Below are 17903 nucleotides of genomic sequence, written 5' to 3' on the forward strand. Positions count from 1 at the left end.
ATCTTAGCACCTGCCCGTTTCCTTTCGTCGGCACGGTGGGGCCCTGGCCTGGCTGCCACCACCGTGTGTGGTGACCAGAGAGCCTGGTGCACAGCACGGGGTGATTCCTTCCCGAGAGAGGGAGGCCTGGGTCGCGGGACCCTAACCTCGCCCGCGGGCTGCCTCACCTGGCCCCAGGGCCCCACCACCCACTGCGTGCAGGGGTGCGTGTTGCAGGCCCGCGTGCTGTTGGGTCTCAGCGTCTCCTCACAGAGGCCCGGCTCTGGGCAGGTCACCAGACGCTGCTGCTCGCCGCCACCACAGGCCTCCGAGCACTGGAAGGGGCAGGCAGGGAGAGGGCTGGGGTGCGGCCAGAGTCTGAGGACACCCCCCCCCCCGCCCCGCCCCGGGCTCTCCCAGCCTCACCTCCCTCCAGGAAGAGGTGTACCAGCTGAGGCAGGGCTGCAGCCTGCAGGCACGGTGAGCCGGCGGCTTGGCCCGCCCCAGCTGGCAGTGGAAGGGCCGCAGCGGCCGCAGGTCCCGCATGTCCACACACTGCACGTCCCGCACGGAGGACCCTCCGCCACAGCTGCGGGAGCACTGCAGGCCGGGGTGTGGGGTGAGCGGACCCCATGCCCCAACCCCGAGAGAGCTGGCCCGGAGCCAGGGCAGCCGCCCAGGGCACAGGTGGACGGGACGAACAAGGGAGCGGCGGGGACAAGGAAACGCCGAGGGAGAGGGCAGCCAGCAGCCAACGGGCTCACAGCAGGTCCAAGCAACCCGGGGAAAGGGGAGGAGGCAGCCGGACGAGCCCAAGGACGGAGGCACAGAGCCCCCCTGCCCCAGCCTGCACAGGGGGCCGGGTGGACCTGGCACGCACCCCGAGGCCCACACACCTTACTCCAGTTCCCCGTGCGCCAGGCAGCACAGGGCCTCAGGTGGCAGCGGCGGGCGGGCTGGGGCCGGCCAGCGGGAGGGCAGTCGTCCTCGCGGCCGGAGCTACAGCGCACGGACCTCCAGACGGCACCCAGGCCACAGGTGGTGGAGCACTAGGGACCGGGGCCGGGGCACAGGCGTGAGGGCGGGCACCTCCCCGTGCCCCCCCCGCCGGGGCCACCCATCGGGGGGCAGGGGAGCCAGCGCCTCGCCTTCCCCATCTGCAGAATGAGCTCTTCCACCCGCCTCCAAGGAGACGCAACTGTCCACACTCACGGGGACACAGGAGGGGGCCTCGTGGTCACGACCAGGTTCACTGCTCCCCAAAATCCCCTAGGAAGGGAGTCTGGATCCCTCGCGGAGTCCCTGCCTGTCCCTCCCCACCCCAAAATGAGGTGTCTGGACACAACTTCCACAGGGATGATGTGCGGGCGCCCTTCAGCCTCTGTCCGTCAAGTTCAGACCTCGCGGCCCCTGACCGAGCAGGGTGGGGCCCCAAGGGGGCTCCCGGTGGCGAGAGCCTGAGCGGCCCCTAGAGAAGCTGGGCTCAGCCCCACTGCCCCCGGGGGAGCCCACTGGGCCTGGGGGCCCCAGAAGGGCTTCCATACCAGCACAGCTGTGCCGGGCAGCACCGGGCGCAAGCAAGCTAGAGTCTGAGGGTCAGGGTCCCGGCTGCCGCGCTCCGCGTGCGACTCCGCCTGCCCTGCACTGTGGCCCCGTCTTCTCCGGCACAGACCTCGGGAGACCCTGAGACTCGCCCCCCTTACTGCTCACATGGGAACCTGAGGCTAACAGGACCGACTGCCCCCGGGAGCACACGGAGGGCAACAGGATGATGTGGGGCCACGGGCGTCCGGTCCCCGGATCCCGGCATCACCACAAGTCTGGGAGGCAGGGCCGTTTCCCGACGAGTGCGCGGTCGCAGGGCCTACTCGACCCCAGCGCCTTACCTCGCTCCAGTTTCCCACCTCCCAGCTGGCATTCCCGGCTGGTGGCCCCTCCTCGGCCAGGCTGGGGTCCAGGGGCTCGGCCTCGGGGACTCTGCTGCTGTTGGCCGAACTGTCCTGAGCGGGTGCAGGCAGCAGCACGGGGCTCGGGGGCGCCTCAGAGCCAGGGCCTTCAGGCTGGCCCACAGGTCCTGGGGCCAGCCCCCAAAATGGGTGCTCGAGGCCAGGGGTGGGCACCGGAAGGAAGGTTCCTGGCACAGCTGCGGTCTGCAGGTCCCACGGGGCTGAAGGGGTGGGAGTGCCCGGTTCCAGGGGGCCGGCCCTGCCCCAGGTGGCTGGCAGAGCGGCTGGGGCAGGAGGGGAAGGAGCTCCCCCGATGGGGGGCCACAGCTTGGTGTCCGCGGGGCCTTGGGGCAGGCTGGTTGTTCGGGGGTCTAAGTCTTCCTCCTCGTCCTCAGAGAGCTCGTTGGCCCCCTGCCAGCGTGGGGGGTTCGGCTGGCTCCGCCCGTCTTCCCCTCCGGGGAGTCTGTTTGGGCCCCCAGGGGCAGCAGGTGTCTCCATGCCACCGATTAAAGCAGGGATCCAGGGCCAGCTAGGGAACCCCAAGTCTGGGGCCTCGGTGGGGGTGTCCTCCTCAGGTAAGAAATTGACCAGGGGGTCCCCAGGGGCCTGCTCCGAGGGTGGGGCCAGAGAGCGGCCAGCCTGGCTGGGCCAAGGGGCAGGGGTCCCGTCTCCCCGTGCGTCCTCCTCTGCGGTCCCAGGAGGCTCGGAGGCCGGCAGGGGGGTGCCTGTGGGGGACTCGGCAGGACTGTTCAGGGGTGGGGGTGTCCAGTCCCCTGCCCCTGCCAGGTCTGGGTCTGGCTCGTTGAAGGGCCCATAGGACAGGTCCTCGTGGAAGTTAATGAAGTTGTAGTCATAGTAGAAATCGTCCACAAACACGGGCCCCGGCGGGCCCGGCTCCGGGTCCTCCTTGATGGCGTTGTCCATGCCAGCCGGCTCGAAGGGTGAGGGGCGCAGAGGGTGTGAGGCCAGGCGGTCGGGGAAGAAGTCGATCTCATTGAAGAGCTCGTGGCTGGGGGAGCCGCTGCCTGAGCCTTCGGGGTCCGGGCCCCGAGGACAGGGCGGCAGGGAACAGGGGGCCCCAGCAGCTGGCCGCTGGGCCTCATCACAGGGGACGCCGGTGTTGTTGGTACAGAAGACACTTCGGTGCTGAGTGGCCTCCCCACACGTCGCCGAGCACTGCAGAGGAAACCAGGCTGAGGGGCACAGACCAGGGGAAGCTGGGGCCCAGTGGGGTACCTGCCCCTGCTCGAGATCAGACGAGAGGTCTCGGCCCGCTCTCTCTGGCCCCGTCCAACTCAAGACCATGCCCGGTGGTGGCAGCGGGTTGCCGGGGCACCCTTGTCCCCGGGGCTATGGGGACACGGGCCAGCCGGGGAATGCCTCCCTCCCTCCCGCCGTGGGGGCCTCGAGGTCAGGGCCCCCTGAAGACGGCCTCCACCTGCCCATAGCCCAAGCCCGATGGCGGAGCTGGGGCCCTCCCGTGCTGATGCTCACCTGAGACCAGTCCCCCACGGCCCAGGTGGCCGGACAGGGCACGTGGCGGTTGCAAGGGGTCTCGGCAGGTGGCTGGGGGAGGTGGGCGCAGGCGGGCGGCTCCAGGGCACTCTGCTCGTCCAACCCCACACTCTGGATGCAGAGCACAGCGCGGCGGGAGAGGCCCCCGGGGCCGCAGGAGCTGGAGCACTGCTGCCACTCCCCTGCCCACCACCTGTCGGGCACCTGGGCTGTCAGCGTCGGGGTCCCCACGGCTCAGGGCGCAGCCCCCCATGTTCCTCCCCCTCTCACCCCTGGGGGAGCCAGGCAAGTCCCAAGCCCATCTGAGCCCCCCCCACACACAACACCTGGGATGTCCTGGGAAGGCCGGGCGGGGCGGGGGCAATCACCCCCAGGGCTTGGGAAGAGAGGCCTTGCCCTGTTCCCTGTGCTCCGCTGGGGTCCCCAGGAGAGGGGGCAGTGGGGGCCCGGCTCACCGGGCTGGGCAGGGCTCCTCATTGCACTTCTGCTGCCTGTCGTCAGGCCGGCTCAGGGGGTCACAGTGTCTCTCATCCACGGGCCCCGCCTGTCGCTCGGTGCAGTGCACGCTTTGCCTTTGCACACCTGGGGGTCACGGGGGCTCAGCCTCAGCCTGGCACCGAGGGTGCCCCCCACCTGAACTGCCCTGCACCCCAACACAAGCCCACACCCACTCTGCTAGTCACTCCCAGAGCAAGTCCTCCTGGCCTTCACCTCTGGCCCTGGAGGGGGAGCAGAGTGTGCAGGCTCAGGGGACGGTGGCCAGCCCCCTGGTTTCCGAGCTGGGAGGCCTTGGGCAGCTCCCTGGGCCTCTCTGAACCTCAGCGTCTTTGTCTGTAACAGTAATACCTGCCTCGAAGCCGCCAGCGAGGGAGGACATCATGGGGTCCTGCAAACCCAACCCCCGCCTGAGCGCCTCCCTCCCAGCAGGGTCCGTGCTCAGAAAAGGGGGAGCCGCAAGGAAACTCATCAGACCTCTCCTCCCCTCCAGCAGACAGACGTTCCTCTCCAGCCCCACAGTCCCTGCCACCACCTGCCTCTGGGTCTTTGCACGGCTGTGCCGCTCACCTTCCCACGCACCCCCACACCATCTCTGGCAGCAGGACCCCCTCTAGCAGGCTCTGCCTTCATTCCTGCTTCCCTCACAGCCCAGGAGAGTGGATCTCCTCAGCCTGAGCCTCCCACCTCCTACCCACTCCTCCCTAACATAATTCTGCTGTGCAAGGTAACCGTGGGCCCCTGCTGTAGTGCCCGTGCACCGAGGGAGGTCTGGGGCACAGTCCTTCCAGGGAGAAGAGGGCACAAGTCCCCCCATGGGGGTTAACCCCAGGCCCCTCCTTCCTGCCTGGAGCACAAGAGGCCAGGAGAGAGCCATCTCTGCAGGTGTGAGGGGGACTCCCTGACAGGAGGAAGCTCCTGGGTTCTTAAGGGCACCCCAGGCCATCCTGCCGGCTTGGACCACGCCCCGGGGCCTGAGCTGCTCCAGCCAGCCAGGGCCAGGGACCGCACTCACAGCTCAGCACGCACCCCCGACCGCCGCCACCACTCCACGAGCAAGGCCCCGGCGTCTAGTGTGTCCAGTGGATTTGTTTTCATGGTTGTAAGTTTAGGGATGCTTATGTGGCGCAAGAGCCTTCCAACGGCTTTTGAAGATTTGCGCCAGGGTTTGGGGGGGGGGCAGTGTTCATTTTATCATCAAACGAGCGCTTTTGGGAACGCTCAGTTGTCTGTCCTGGATTCCCGACGCCAAGCTCCCCGGACACTGAGGGGCAGTGGGGGTGCCTGGGGCGGCAGCCTGTCTGCCGCAAGAGCTGGGGGAGGCCCGGGGCCCACACTCACGGGGGCCGTGGGTCGGGTCTCTGGCACGGGGCAGAGACACAGGCGGGAGGCCCGTCGGGGGAGAGCAAAGGGTGGGCCGGCCGCGGCCGCTCTGGGGGCTGCATCAGCACGGGGCCGGCCTTGCCCCATCCCGGCAGGCCCGTGAGAAGCGGCTCTCAGCAGCCCCACTCCAGACGCGGGGCTGCGGGGGTCCGGGGGCCGGCGTTCCAGTCCGTGGGCGCTCGCCAACCAGCACTGAGCTGGAGGCGGAAGCCGGTCCCGCTGCCCAGAGACCCCGGGCCGACCCGTCCTCACCTGTGCCGCAGGTGACTGTGCACTGGGTCCAGGGCCCGTAGCTCCAGGAGAACTTGGGCGGCTCGACCTGGCCAGGGCCGTCCGCCTCCCGTTGGATGGTGTACTCGTAGCGCACCCCAGGGTTGCGCTCCTGGAACAGCAGCTGGGGGCGGCAGGCGAGGGCCATGAGCACCAGGCGTCCCCCCACCCACCCGCACGCCATCCCCAAGGAGCCGAGCCCAACTACTCTGAGCGGCCAGGCGGCCTGCCTGGCCCGGCGGGGAGGGGGATGGGCTGGACCCCTCAGGCCCCGCCCCTGTTCCCCCATCGAGTCCCAGGCGGCAGGCACCTGGATCCAGACGGGCTCGAGGGTGGGGCCGGCGGATGTGAGGTTCTCCCAGTTGCCGATGCGCTCGTACGTGAAGGTGGTGCCGGCCACCCGGTAGATGCCGGCCCACTGGATGGTCCAGCCGCCGTTCAGGAAGTACTTCTCGGGGTCCTCGCCGCGTAGGGCCAGGAAGTTGGCGGCCTCCGCCACCTCCTCGATGCGGATCTCACGGGCACCGGCCGGGATCAGCCCCACATCCACGTAGCCTGTGGGCCAGGCGCGGTGCGGAGGGTAAGGGGCGTGGTCGTCCCCTCTCTTCCCGGCCCCCCAGGCTGCTGATTCCACCAAGAGCTCAAGATTCTGAGATCCACAAAAGGCAGAGGCATCCCTCTGTCCTAGGTCACCTAGCAAACCTCCGAAGGCCCCTGAAGTCCTGCCACTGGGACCCACGCGTTCATCCCCTCCTGGACACCGGGCTGCGGTCCGTGCCACCAGCCTGGCCCTTCCCCTGGACACTGTCCTCGCTGCCAGCCTCACTGTCCTTTCGCAGACTGCACATGCTTCCCCCTAGGGCACGGGTACCGCCGTCACCCCCGTCTGACAGATGGGGAGACTGAGGCCCAAGGAACGAGGTAACATGCCTTGGACTCTGTGGGCTGCGGCTGGGTGTCCTGGCCCGGCACTCAGAGCCCACAGCACCCCTTCACGGTCCTGGAGAGAGATGCGCCTCCGGCTCTTCCTTCCCAGTGCAACACCTCTCCCACCTCCCCTGAGCCTTTTGTGATTCAGCTAACCTGCCACCTCCACCAGGAAGTCCCTGAGGATGCCCCCGGTCAGGACCTCCTTCCACAGCGCTCTCAGCCTAAACTAAATGCTGTGCACTAAACGCTTCGGCCACTCCTCAGACTGCGAGCTCCTCACTTCTGTGCCCTCCTCACCTAGCACACAGTAGGCACTCAAGCAGTGTCTGTGAAACAGAACTGGGGGTGTGGGAGTGGTGCTGGGGGTCTCTGAAGCCTCCCCAGAAGGGAGGAGCCCTCTGAAAGGCCTGGGGCCATCCGTAATCACCCCAATCAGCCAACCCGGGGTCCCCAGGCAGGAGGACGCCCTCTGAAGACAGTTCTGCATCAGGGCCAAGGCGCCCCAACAACTGCCAGGACCAGCCTGGGCGGCTTCCCTGCTTCTCATCTCTAGGCTGGGTGGGAACCCCAGGGGCCAAGGAGGGGACACCAACCTAGGAGCTCCCCCCACCAGGGGCGTCAGCCCGTACCCAGGCCCTCAGACTCCTCGAAGGTCCTGCTCACAGTGTGACAGGTGGAGCCGTTGCCGTGACACACGCCACAGCGGTCCTCGACGGCCCTGGAGTCGATCTTGAAGTCACAGCCCACATTCTGGAATACACGGGAGGGAGGCCCTCGTGCTGGCCGCCAGCCCCAGGCCCGGCTCCAGCTGCCGGGTCTGCCAGAGCGGGGAGGAGGGGCCTCCTCACAAGACCTGCCCACCGGTCGTGCCCTCTGGCCTCAGGCGGGACCCTTTGCCTCCCTGAGGGTGTTTCCCCAGTGAGAATCGGGGGTCCCGGCTGTAAAGCCACGCTGAGGGGCATGTAGCACAGGAGGGCACGTTTTGTGAATAGAGAGCAGGCAGGGCACGGGCACCCAGGGTGCACCCAGGGTGGACGCGAGTCTCCCAGAAGCAGGGATCAATGTCGAAGGCCCTGGGCGAGCACCTCCCTGCTGCTCCCCAACCCCAGGGGCTGCAAGGCAGGGACAGCAGGGAGAGAGGGACACAGGTGAGCAGGACAGGCCACTGCTGGTGCTGGAAAGAAGAGGCCGTGTCGCCAGCAAACACTGACGCACTCAGCCAGCCCGAGCCCCGCAGGTCCCTGCAGCGGCCCGTGATATGGAGGCAGGAATGGGCTGCCTTTCTAGGACAGAGAGACCCGCTGCCTGGGGTCATGGATGCAGAAGGGCACGGGGCCATGGCTGGGGACCAGCTTCCCGGCGGGGGTTGCGCAGTACAGGCCAGGGACGGTGGACGGGGGCAGGGGGTGGTGAGAAGGTCCGTGGTGCAGAGGCTGGGGCCTCGGCGCCAGCAGGGGTGGGGTCTCTGCTGATGGGATGGCAGAGCTGGGAAGCCCATAGCACAGTCTGGGGAGGGGCGGGGGCAGCAGGGAACCCGGCGCAGGGGAGGTGGGGGGGAACCCACTGGGGGCTGGGGGGGGAAACGCTCTTCCAGCTCAGGCACACCTTGCAGATGCCGTTGATGCAGAGGTCGTGGCCAGGCTGGCCCGGGTAGCAGGGGGTGCCGTCGACCACAGCGTCCCGCAGCTTCACAGCAAAGTACTCGTTGGACGGGCGGCAGTGCAGCTCACAGGGGTTCACTGGGGCCCCAAGCAGAGGACACATGAGGGACAACCAAGGCGGGAGTCAGGGAGGCCCTGGGGTGGCTGGCTCTCAGCCAGGCTGATCGCGGAGGAGTGGGGCCCCGCACTGGGGTGGGTGACCTCGGGCCCCCAGGACCCGGCCCCCCGGGGCTGCTGTGGCCCGTGGGCAGCAGGACTCACCGTCATTGACCACGGGCACCCACGTGTACAGCCGGCCCTTGTAAGGCATGGCGTCGAAGCGGCTGCACTGCACCTGGCGGAAGGAGGGGTGGCCGGGCGGGCAGGCCTGCAGGCCGCACAGGCGGAAGCGCTTCCGCTCGCCCACGCAGTACTTGCCTTTGTATTTGGGCCTGTGGGGAGAGCCAGGTGGGGCCGAGGGAGCATATAGTGAGCACCGACGGTGTACCTGGATCCAGGAGCAAGCCCTCAGGCTGACTCTGGGGATTCCGGGGACTCCCAACGCCCGCCGCCCCCGGCTCTGGCCCAGACCCTCTCCCTGCATGTGAGGACCTACAAGATTGCGGGGGGAACCGGGGCTGCCAGAAGCTGCCTCTGCCCCCACCCTGTAGTGCGCCCCTGGGCATGTCTTCGGCCCTGTCTGGGCTGCAGTCTGCTCGCCTGTCAAACGGGGACAGTGCTGCCCATGCAGAGCACTGGCGGGAGCCTGGGACAAGCTGGGGAGGGGCCAGCACCCCATCTCTGGCCCAGGAGACCCAGGGTCCCAAGGATCCCCCGTGGCTGCAGACTCCTTCCTGGTAGCCCCCGCAAGCACAGCACCTGAACCCCACCCTCATCTGGGCCAGGGTGGCTGCCCCCAACCCAGCCCAGGCCAGGATGCCGAGACCGGGCCGGCTCTGAGTCCCGCACCGGGAAGGGCAGCCTCGCCAAGAGGGCTCGTCCGAAGGAGCCAGGGAGCTCCTCGGTTCGCACTACCACTGGCTCAGCCTCTCCTGATTCTTCAGATCACCCTTTATAGGTGGGGAAACTGAGGCCCAGAGAGATGAAGTCACTTGTCCCAGGGCACATTGCTGTCCCCTCTGGTCTCAGACCACAGGCACGTGTGATGTGAGTCCTTACTATGCCCTTCCCACTGACCAGTTGGGGTTTTCGTGCTTTAGCTCTGCTGGGGCTGCCTGCTGCAGTCACCCCAGAGTACGGTTTCCCTGGAAACTGAGACCCAGAGGAGGGGTAGACAGGGGATTTGAACCCTGATCCCTCTAAGGTCCAGGGTCTAACCTCCCTCCAGCCAGTTCCTGAGCTGCTGGGCCTTGCCGCTCCCCTCTGCACTGTGGCCAGCACCGGGACTCTGCTGCCTCCGCGATGCCCTCTGAGTGACCCAAGGTGGCCCTGGATACTCTAGACGTGGTCTCTGTGGGGACACTCCGGAGCGCAGGAGGCTGGGGCTGACCCTGCTCAGGGCACCCCATCCTACCCGCCCCTGGTGTCCCCAGCCCCGCACTCACACAGGTTGCGTGCACTGCCGCTCAGCACTCTGCACACCCATGCCGCAGCTCCGCGAGCAGACCGACCAGGCGCTCCAGCCGGACCAGCCGCCGTCCACAGCCTCGGGCCGGAAGCTGACGGGCACGCACTCCCCGTTCAGACACCACTGAGACAGACGGGGGTGGAAACAGCACCGGGGCCACCAGTCATCCCCGCCCCGGCAGGATGGAGGAGTCAGGGGCCCCCTCCCAGTCTCCCAGCACCCAGGAACTCCCTGGGAGTTAAACGGGATGGAGACCCTGACGGGAACCGGGCCTCTCCCCACGCACCCACCACGCCAGCGGGGGCTGCAGCACCCCTACCTTGTTCTCCCCACACCTGGTACCATCCACGGCCGCATCCAGCTTGGAGTGACAGGTGGTCCCCACAGAACACCACAGAGTGTGGCACACATTCTGCAAGGAAGACAACACAGGCCATACTCTCACCCCTGCCTGGGGCCTCTGGGGGTGGCAAGGGGGTGGGGCTGAGGATGGGACTCCCAGTGGGCCCCTCCCATCTTCTCCCAACCCTGCCGTCCTGGCGTGCCCAGCCCTGGGGTTTGCAGCTCAGAGCATCTCCAGCCCTGCCCACTCATACCAGCTCCACCCACACACCTCCTAGCCCCACCCACTTATAACAACTCCACCCACAGCCCTTCCAGCCCCGCCCACTCACAATTAACCCCTCACTCACCCCAGACCTTCACCTCCCAGTCCTGCCCACTCACACCAACTCCACCCATGCCTCTCCCGGCCCCGCCCACTCATAACTAGCCCCACCCACTCGTACCAGCTCCACCCACACCTCTTCCAGCCCCGCCCACTCGCCAGAAAGACCCCTCCCAACAAGCCTGGGTACTCTTTTACAGGGTGATGGCCTTCACTTCAGGCGATCTTCCCCGGGGCCACGCAGCAGAGCTTTTGTTTTGCCCTTTATAACGCAGCCCTGGGAGGTGAGGGGCTTGCCCAAAGCCACAGTCCACAAAGGGTCCACCCAGAAATCGGACCTGGGTCTGTGCCACGCAAGCTGCAGTGGATCCCACAGCCCGTGGTGTCTCCCATGCACCCCATAAGGGGACGAGCCCAAACCAGCGCACACTGCAGGCTGGGGAGGCAGCCCCCCGCCCTGTGCGCACCCCACACTCACATCCATGTCGTCACAGAAAGTGGAGTAGGCCCCGTACTGGAGGCGGCACTGGTGGCCCACATCGTAGAGGACCCCGGGTGGCACGGAAGGGAAGTCGATGATATCCTTGCTGGGGGAGTCGTCCAAGCACAGGCCCCACCCTCGACTGCAGAGAGGGCACAGCACAGGGCGAGGGGGGGCAGCCTGAGAGACCCACAGGGGAGGCCTCTGAGGGGAGGGGAGGGCACAGAGCACCAACCGTCCTTGCTCACTGCAGCCCGCCCTCCGGTCCCCAAACTAGCATTCAGGGTGCTCCCGTTCCCTCCCCTCGACCTCCAGGCCCTCTGGCCTCTGAGCAACGAGCCCCACTCCCCAGGGTCACACATCTGCACGAGCTGCTCCCTTGCCTGCTCTGCGCGCCCTCCTGCAGAAACTCTCCTGCCCAGGCAGCCCCTGGCCCTGCCCGGAGCTCCTGTAGCCGCCACCCCGCAGCCTGGGGCCGGGGCCCCCTCACTCTGGGATCTGGAGAGCATCAGCTGGCAGCTGATACAGCAGCCACCCCTGTCCGCCCCACCCCAGGCTGAGGTCTCGGGTGTCTGTGGGGGGTGACAGCCCACTGGGCCAGGGAAAGCCCTGTCTGCCCTCTTCCAGCCCTCCCTGGCAGGGGACCCACATCAGCAGGCAGGGCGCACGGAGGCAGAAGGGCCCCGCAGAGGGCATCCCAGGCAGGCTCAGACCCATCTCGGGGCCCCTTGGGCAAAGCTGTTGGCTCTGGGGCCCAGTGTCCATCCCACGGCCCTGGCCACGCCCCTACGGCCACTGCTGTCCTGCAGGAGTCAGAGAAGTGTCCCCGGACCTCCCTCAGGGCAGCAGCGGCCGGTGAGAGCTGAGGTTGGGTAGCTAGCCGGCCCAGGCAGCAATGACACCCCAGCCAGGCAGGGGAGGGTCGGCAGAGACCCTCCAGTTTTCCAGTCTGGGGTGCTTAGGGTGGCTGGTAGCAGGCGGAGGACCAGCTAAGCAGAGGATCCTGGTTAGGGTCAGAAGGGCAGAGGTGACAGGTACTGGGCTCTGACAAGCACAGAGGACACACCACGGGACGGCGGGGCCGTTGAAAGATATGAGGAAGCCGGGGCAGGGAGCCTCTGGGATCCCGGAGTTCCAAGTTTCAGAGGGGAGCTGTGGGGGCTAGGGTAGTGTGGGTGTCTGTGGGGTTTCCTGAGGCCCAAGCTCCACCTGGAGCGGCCAAGAACACAGCCTCTGAGATTAGACCCATCGGAGGACCCTGGCGACCCCTCCCCAGACCACCTGGACCACCCGTGCTGGTGGAAACCAGACTGAGTGTTGGCAAATTGAGTAGCAAGGGAACCCAGGCCTCTGCCCCCCAGTGATCACCGGCCAGCTTCTTGGTCGCTCCTCAAACACCTGTTCCCTCTCCACACACACGCAGGGCCTGAAGCACAGCGTCCCCTGCCCTGGGTCACCCCCAGGCCCTGGAGGTCAGGCTCCAATGCTGGCTCAAGCTGCCAGTGGCCTCACACACCCACTCGCCGGGCAGCGCCAGGGCAGGCCCCCTCCCCTCCACCCACACGCCTGACCTCAAATGCTTCACCCCAGTGCAAGTTCGAAACCATGGCAGCAGAGCCCTGGCTGAGAAAGGCCCGTTCTGACCACTGGCCTGGCCTTTGGGGCAAAGTGTCAGCTAGGGGCGTGGGGGGCAGGGTCAGCCTGGCCCTGGGGCTCCTTCTTTCCTGCAATTCAAGACACTGGGCTAGGAGGGCTGGCCCACCCCTCTGACTCAGGCCCAGGCTAGGGGCTCCTCCAGCTCGGGGTCCCATACGTCCCCGCAGCAGCCCCAGTCTGGCCTTTGTCTCCTGGCTGGAACTTGCCATGTGTCTTGTCCTGTGGGCCGGGCGGCCGGAGTAGCTATCCTACATGTGTGTGAGGGGTCGGGAGCCCTGGGGACCCACGCGGGACCCGCCACCAAAATCAGGGCCATATTCAGGCCCAAGTGCTGATGGGGAGTCAGCCCCCCCCCCCCCCGTCCCATGCTCCGCCGTGCAGCCTTGGGCCACCCGTCCCGCTCCCTGGGGGACCTCATCTCCAGAGGCCGAGGCTGCCCGAGGGAGCCCGAGCTACAGAGGTATAAATAGCAGCATCTACCCGGGAAAGTCACACGGGCAGCGGCCGCCAGCCCTTCCTTCCTCCGGCCGGCTCCCCGCCAGGCCCCTCACGCGGACACATGCCCACAGCTGTCTGCAGGGGGGCCGGGGAGCTCCGGTCTGCTAGGGAAAGCCAGGCAGCCTGCGAGGGCCTCTGAGCCTCCCCAGGCCCAGGGAACACTGCCCGGCCCCAGAGTCCATGCGGCTCTCACTCGTCCAGACCCTACTGGGTGAAGCCCGTCCAACTCCAGCAGGGAGACGGAGGACAGGCTGGCAGCACCCCTCCCTCTGGGACCCCCTTTCCTTGGCCCTTTCCTGGCCCTCCAGGGTGGAGGGGCGGGAAAGCACCGTCCACACAGGCTTGCCTCTCTCTGGCCTTTGCCCTCACACGGCCCCTCTTGGTGCCCTTCCTGTCCGTGCTCCCCCCTCCCCCCACCAACCTCCCAAAGGCCCCAGCAGGCTCAGGCTCTGGCCTGATCTTCCCGCCCTCGCCCCAGGCCCCGAGCCAAGGCCCTCATACATTCCAGCAAAGAGCACAGAGACCCCGTGTGTGTCTGTGTGTGCGTGTGTGTCCTGCCCGCAGGGTGCTGGGCGGCTCCCTGGGTGGGGACAGCTGGGAACAGGCCCTGGGGGTGTTGTGGGGGAGACTCTCCTCGCAGGGGGAGAGGGGACAGGAGACACGCCCTTGGGACTTTTTCCAGGCCTGCTCTCCTTGCCCGGCTACCACGCGGGTTCAGACCTGTCTTATCAGGCTGCGTAGAAGTCGTGGTGAGAGGCACCAGCACCGAACATGAACCACGGGGTTGGCGACAGGCCGGACGCTAGCAGCCTCCGCGAGGCAGGCCCGTCAGGAGCCCCATGGGCCGTGTCTGCCAACGCGGGCAAGAGCCGAGGCCAGAGTCCAGGCCCTAACCCTCAGCCCAGCCGCCCCGCAGCCATCCCTCCGCTGCAGAGGCCAGAGTCCCTGCTCACACCCACAGGGGACACGCTCTTGTCCCCACGTAAACCCACAGTGAGGGACTTCTAGAAAAACATGGCAGAGGGAGCTCCACACGCCGCCCCCCCCAGGATGACAGCAGAAGAATAAATGAGCAAGGACACAAGGTGAGGGGGCGGTGACAAGGACATAGGACAGATGTCAGCGAAATTCAGGACGCGGAAAGCCAATGTGAGCGAGGGCAGAGCTGGGGCTGGTGAGAGTCGGAGGCCGAGGCCTGCTGGAGAGACCAGCCGGGAGCAGAACCCGACACGGGCTCAGGCTTAGGGCCCAGGGAGCCACGGAGGCCTGGGCTGGGGACAGGAGACATCAGACCCCACCTCCACTCCCGCACCCCTATGGCCAGGTGATGGCCGCCGCCCTGCCTGCAGAGCGCCGGGGTTACTCTCTGAAGAGGCTGACCCGGGGGATCTGGCCCTCGGGGACCTACAGAGGGACCTACAGAGAAGGGGACATGTGTGAGTTCACACAGGGAAGGACAGGAAACCAACAAGGCCCTTCCCCACCTGGTGCCAGAATGCTACGGCCGGACTCACAGCTCCCGGGACAAGAGGAGAGTATCTCAGGGGAAACAGAACCACTCCAGAAAGGGCCCTCAGTGCTGCTCCCGAAGACACAGCCCCACCCCGGCCGCTCCGTCCGCACCAAGTCCAGAAGCCTGCTGGGCCCGGAGGCCTGCCAGCTGGTATCCCAGGGCCGCCTCCCGGGCACGAGAGGAAGCTGAACTGGCTTAACCCCTTTAATATGAAATGGTTTTTTAAATTAAGGAAAGGGGATGCCCGGGTGGCTCCGTCATTAGGCGTCTGCCTTCGGCTCAGGTCATGATCCCAGCGTCCTGGGATCGAGCCCCGCATCGGGCTCCCTGCTTGGCTCTGCTGCTCCCTCCCCCGCTCTCTCGCTGTGTCCTCTCTCAGTCAAACAAATAAATAAAACAAAATTTATTAAATAAATCTATAAAACTAAACCAAGGAAAGAAAGATATCGCAGGCCGTGGAAGAGAAGAGCTGAGCCCACGGAAGGAATGACCTCAGAGAGAAGCGAGGCAGCCCCGACAGCGGGCAGCAGCGAACACGGGGATTTCGCGAATAAGGAAGTACAACAGGTTCAAAGTATCGCGGAGAAAACTTAACCGAGGGTGAACACAGGATGTCCTCCAGAAAACCGAGAGAAAAACCATAGAAAACATGTAAAGGATGTGAGGACAGCTGAACGTCGAGGGTTCCAAAAGGGGAAAATACAAATGATCAAATAACACAGGAACATTTTCAGAAAAGACAGGACCTTTACGGGAAAAAGCATCCACCAGGTCTAAAGAAGCAAGAAAAGTCTCACGGAGATGACCCAACCACCTTACCTGTGAGGGAGCCAGGAAAAGAGGAACAGACAAGACCCCAAACCAGCCGGAAGGAAGGAAGGACAGTGATCGGGGCGGAAATAAATGAGGTAGAAACCAACAACCAGAACAGATCAATGGAACCAGGAGCTGGTTGAATGAAAAGGTCCACGAGATTGGTGTATCTTTAGCTGGACTCATCAAAACAAAGACAGAGAGACAGAGAGAGAGACGGAGACAGGAGAGAGAGGACTCGAAACCAGAGACGAAAGATGAGAAGGAGCGACGGGCAGCACAGAAATGCAAAGGGTTGTAATTCAGAAAAACTCCAATTCGACACACTGAACAACATGGAAGAGACGGATAAATTCCTGGAAACATAAAAACTTCCCAAAAAGAAATGAGAAAGAAACAGAAAATTTAAACAGACCAATCCCAGCAATGAAACAGTCATCAAAACTCCCAACAGGGACGCCTGGGTGGCTCAGTGGGTCAAGCAGCCGCCTTTGGCTCAGGTCATGATCCCAGCGTCCTGCTCGGCGGGGAGCCTGCTTCCCCTCTGCCTCTGCCTGCCACTCTGCCTGTGCTTGCTCGCTCGCTCTCTCTGACTGATAAATAAATAAAATCTTTAAAAAACAAAAAACTCCCGACAAACCACAGTCTAGGACCAGATGGCTTCCCAGATGAATTCCGCCAACGCTTAAATTAGAGTTAATACCTGTTCTTCACAAACGATTCTAAAAAACAGAAAAGAAAGGAAACTTCCAAATTCATTTTGAGGCCAGCATTACCGGGCCAAAACCAGACAAAGACCCCACTAAAATAGAGAATTACAGGCCAAGATCCCTGATGAACATAGATGCAAAAATTCTCAATAAAATACCAGCAATCCCGGGGCACCTGGGGGGCTCAGTGGGTTAAAGCCTCTGCCTTCGGCTCAGGTCATGATCCCAGGGTCCTGGGATGGAGTCCCACATCAGGCTCTCTGCTCAGCAGGGAGTCTGCTTCTCCCTCTCTCTGCCTGCCCCTCTGCCTACTTGTGATCTCTGTCTGTCCAATAAATAAAATAAAAATCTTTAAAATAAATAAAATAAAATAAAGTAAATAAAACACCAGCAATCTGGATCCAATAATACACTTAAAAAATCACTCACCCTGATCAAGTGGGATTTATTCCGGGGTTGCAAGGTTCACACACTGATCAATGTGATACATGAGTAAGAGAAAGGATAAAAACCATGTGGTCATTTCAAAAGACACAGAAAACCCATCTGACAAAGTTCAACATCCATTCATGATAAAAACCCTCAACAACGCAGATTCAGATGAGAGGGAGTGAACCTCAACATGATTAAGGCCACATATGAGAAATCCACAGCCAACATCACACTCAACGATAAAACACTGAGAGCTTTTCCTCTAAGATCAGGAAGAAGACAAAAATGTCCACACTCACTCACCACATTCACAAAACATAGTACTGGAAGTCCTAGCCACAGCAGTCAGACTAAATAAATAGATAAACAAATAAATAAATGCCATCCAAATTGGTAAAGAAGTAGAATATGATACTACATATAGAAAACCGTCAAGACTCAACCGAAAAATGAAATCCCAAGATACAGACTCAACATACAGAAATCAATTGCATCTCTCCACACTAACAGTGAAGCAGCAAAAGAGAAACTAGGAAGAAAATCCCATTTATAATTGCACCAAAAATAACAAAGTACCTAGGAATAAACTTAACTGAAGAGGAAAAAGATCTGTACTATGAAAACTACAAAATATTGAAGACATCACAAAGAAATGGAAAAACATTCCATGCCCATGGGTTAGAAGAACAAAAATTATTGCAATGTCCACACTTCCCAAAGCAATCTACAGATCTAATGCAACCCCGATCAAAACACCAACAGCATTTTCCACAGTATTAGAACAAACAATTTGGTTGGAACCACAAAGACCTCAAATAGCCAAAGCGAGCTTAAAAAAGAAAAGCCAAGCTGGAGGCATCCCAATTCCGACTTCAAGATATACTACAAAGCTATAGAAATCAAAACTGTGATCTTGGCATAAAAAGAGACACATAGATCAATAGAACAGGACAGAAAGCCTAGAAACAAACCCACAGTCACACGGTCAGTTAATCTTCGACAAAGCAGGAAAGAATATCCAATGGAAAAAAGACAGTCTCTTCAACAAATGGTGCTGGGAACACGGCACAGCCACATGCAGAACAATGAAACGAGACCACTTTCTTACACCATACATGAAAATAAACTGAAAATGGATTAAGGACCTAAACATGAGACATGAAATGATAAAAATCCTAAAAGAGAGCACAGGCAGTAGTTTCTCTGATGTTAGCCATAGCAACTTTTTCCTAGCTCTGTCTCCAGCAAGGGAAACAAAAGCAAAAGTAAACTATTGGGACTGCATCAAGATAAAAAGTTTCTGCACAGTGAAGGAAACAATCAACAAAACTAAAAGGCAACCTATGGAACAGGAGAAGGTATTCACCCACAACATATCTAATAAAGG

The 17903-nt window shown here is 62.8% G+C and overlaps 1 protein-coding gene across 1 annotated transcript in view; it reads right to left on the bottom strand.

Moving 5' to 3' along the window:
- ADAMTS7 (ADAM metallopeptidase with thrombospondin type 1 motif 7) overlaps window positions 1-17903 on the bottom strand; it is a 39956-nt gene that overhangs the window by 2891 nt on the left and 19162 nt on the right. The window contains exons 9-22 of the mRNA XM_059418538.1: window positions 10892-11036; window positions 10066-10158; window positions 9724-9869; window positions 8441-8610; window positions 8124-8257; window positions 7148-7268; window positions 5899-6143; window positions 5571-5712; window positions 3896-4022; window positions 3420-3633; window positions 1866-3101; window positions 876-1028; window positions 406-579; window positions 168-314 (exon numbers count right to left, since the gene is read on the bottom strand). Coding sequence (XP_059274521.1) covers window positions 168-314; window positions 406-579; window positions 876-1028; window positions 1866-3101; window positions 3420-3633; window positions 3896-4022; window positions 5571-5712; window positions 5899-6143; window positions 7148-7268; window positions 8124-8257; window positions 8441-8610; window positions 9724-9869; window positions 10066-10158; window positions 10892-11036 — 3247 coding nt within the window. The remainder of the gene's footprint in view (window positions 1-167; window positions 315-405; window positions 580-875; window positions 1029-1865; window positions 3102-3419; window positions 3634-3895; window positions 4023-5570; window positions 5713-5898; window positions 6144-7147; window positions 7269-8123; window positions 8258-8440; window positions 8611-9723; window positions 9870-10065; window positions 10159-10891; window positions 11037-17903) is intronic.

This window comes from Mustela nigripes, chromosome 13 (genome assembly GCF_022355385.1).
Source record: "Mustela nigripes isolate SB6536 chromosome 13, MUSNIG.SB6536, whole genome shotgun sequence".
Classification (NCBI taxonomy): domain Eukaryota; kingdom Metazoa; phylum Chordata; class Mammalia; order Carnivora; family Mustelidae; genus Mustela; species Mustela nigripes.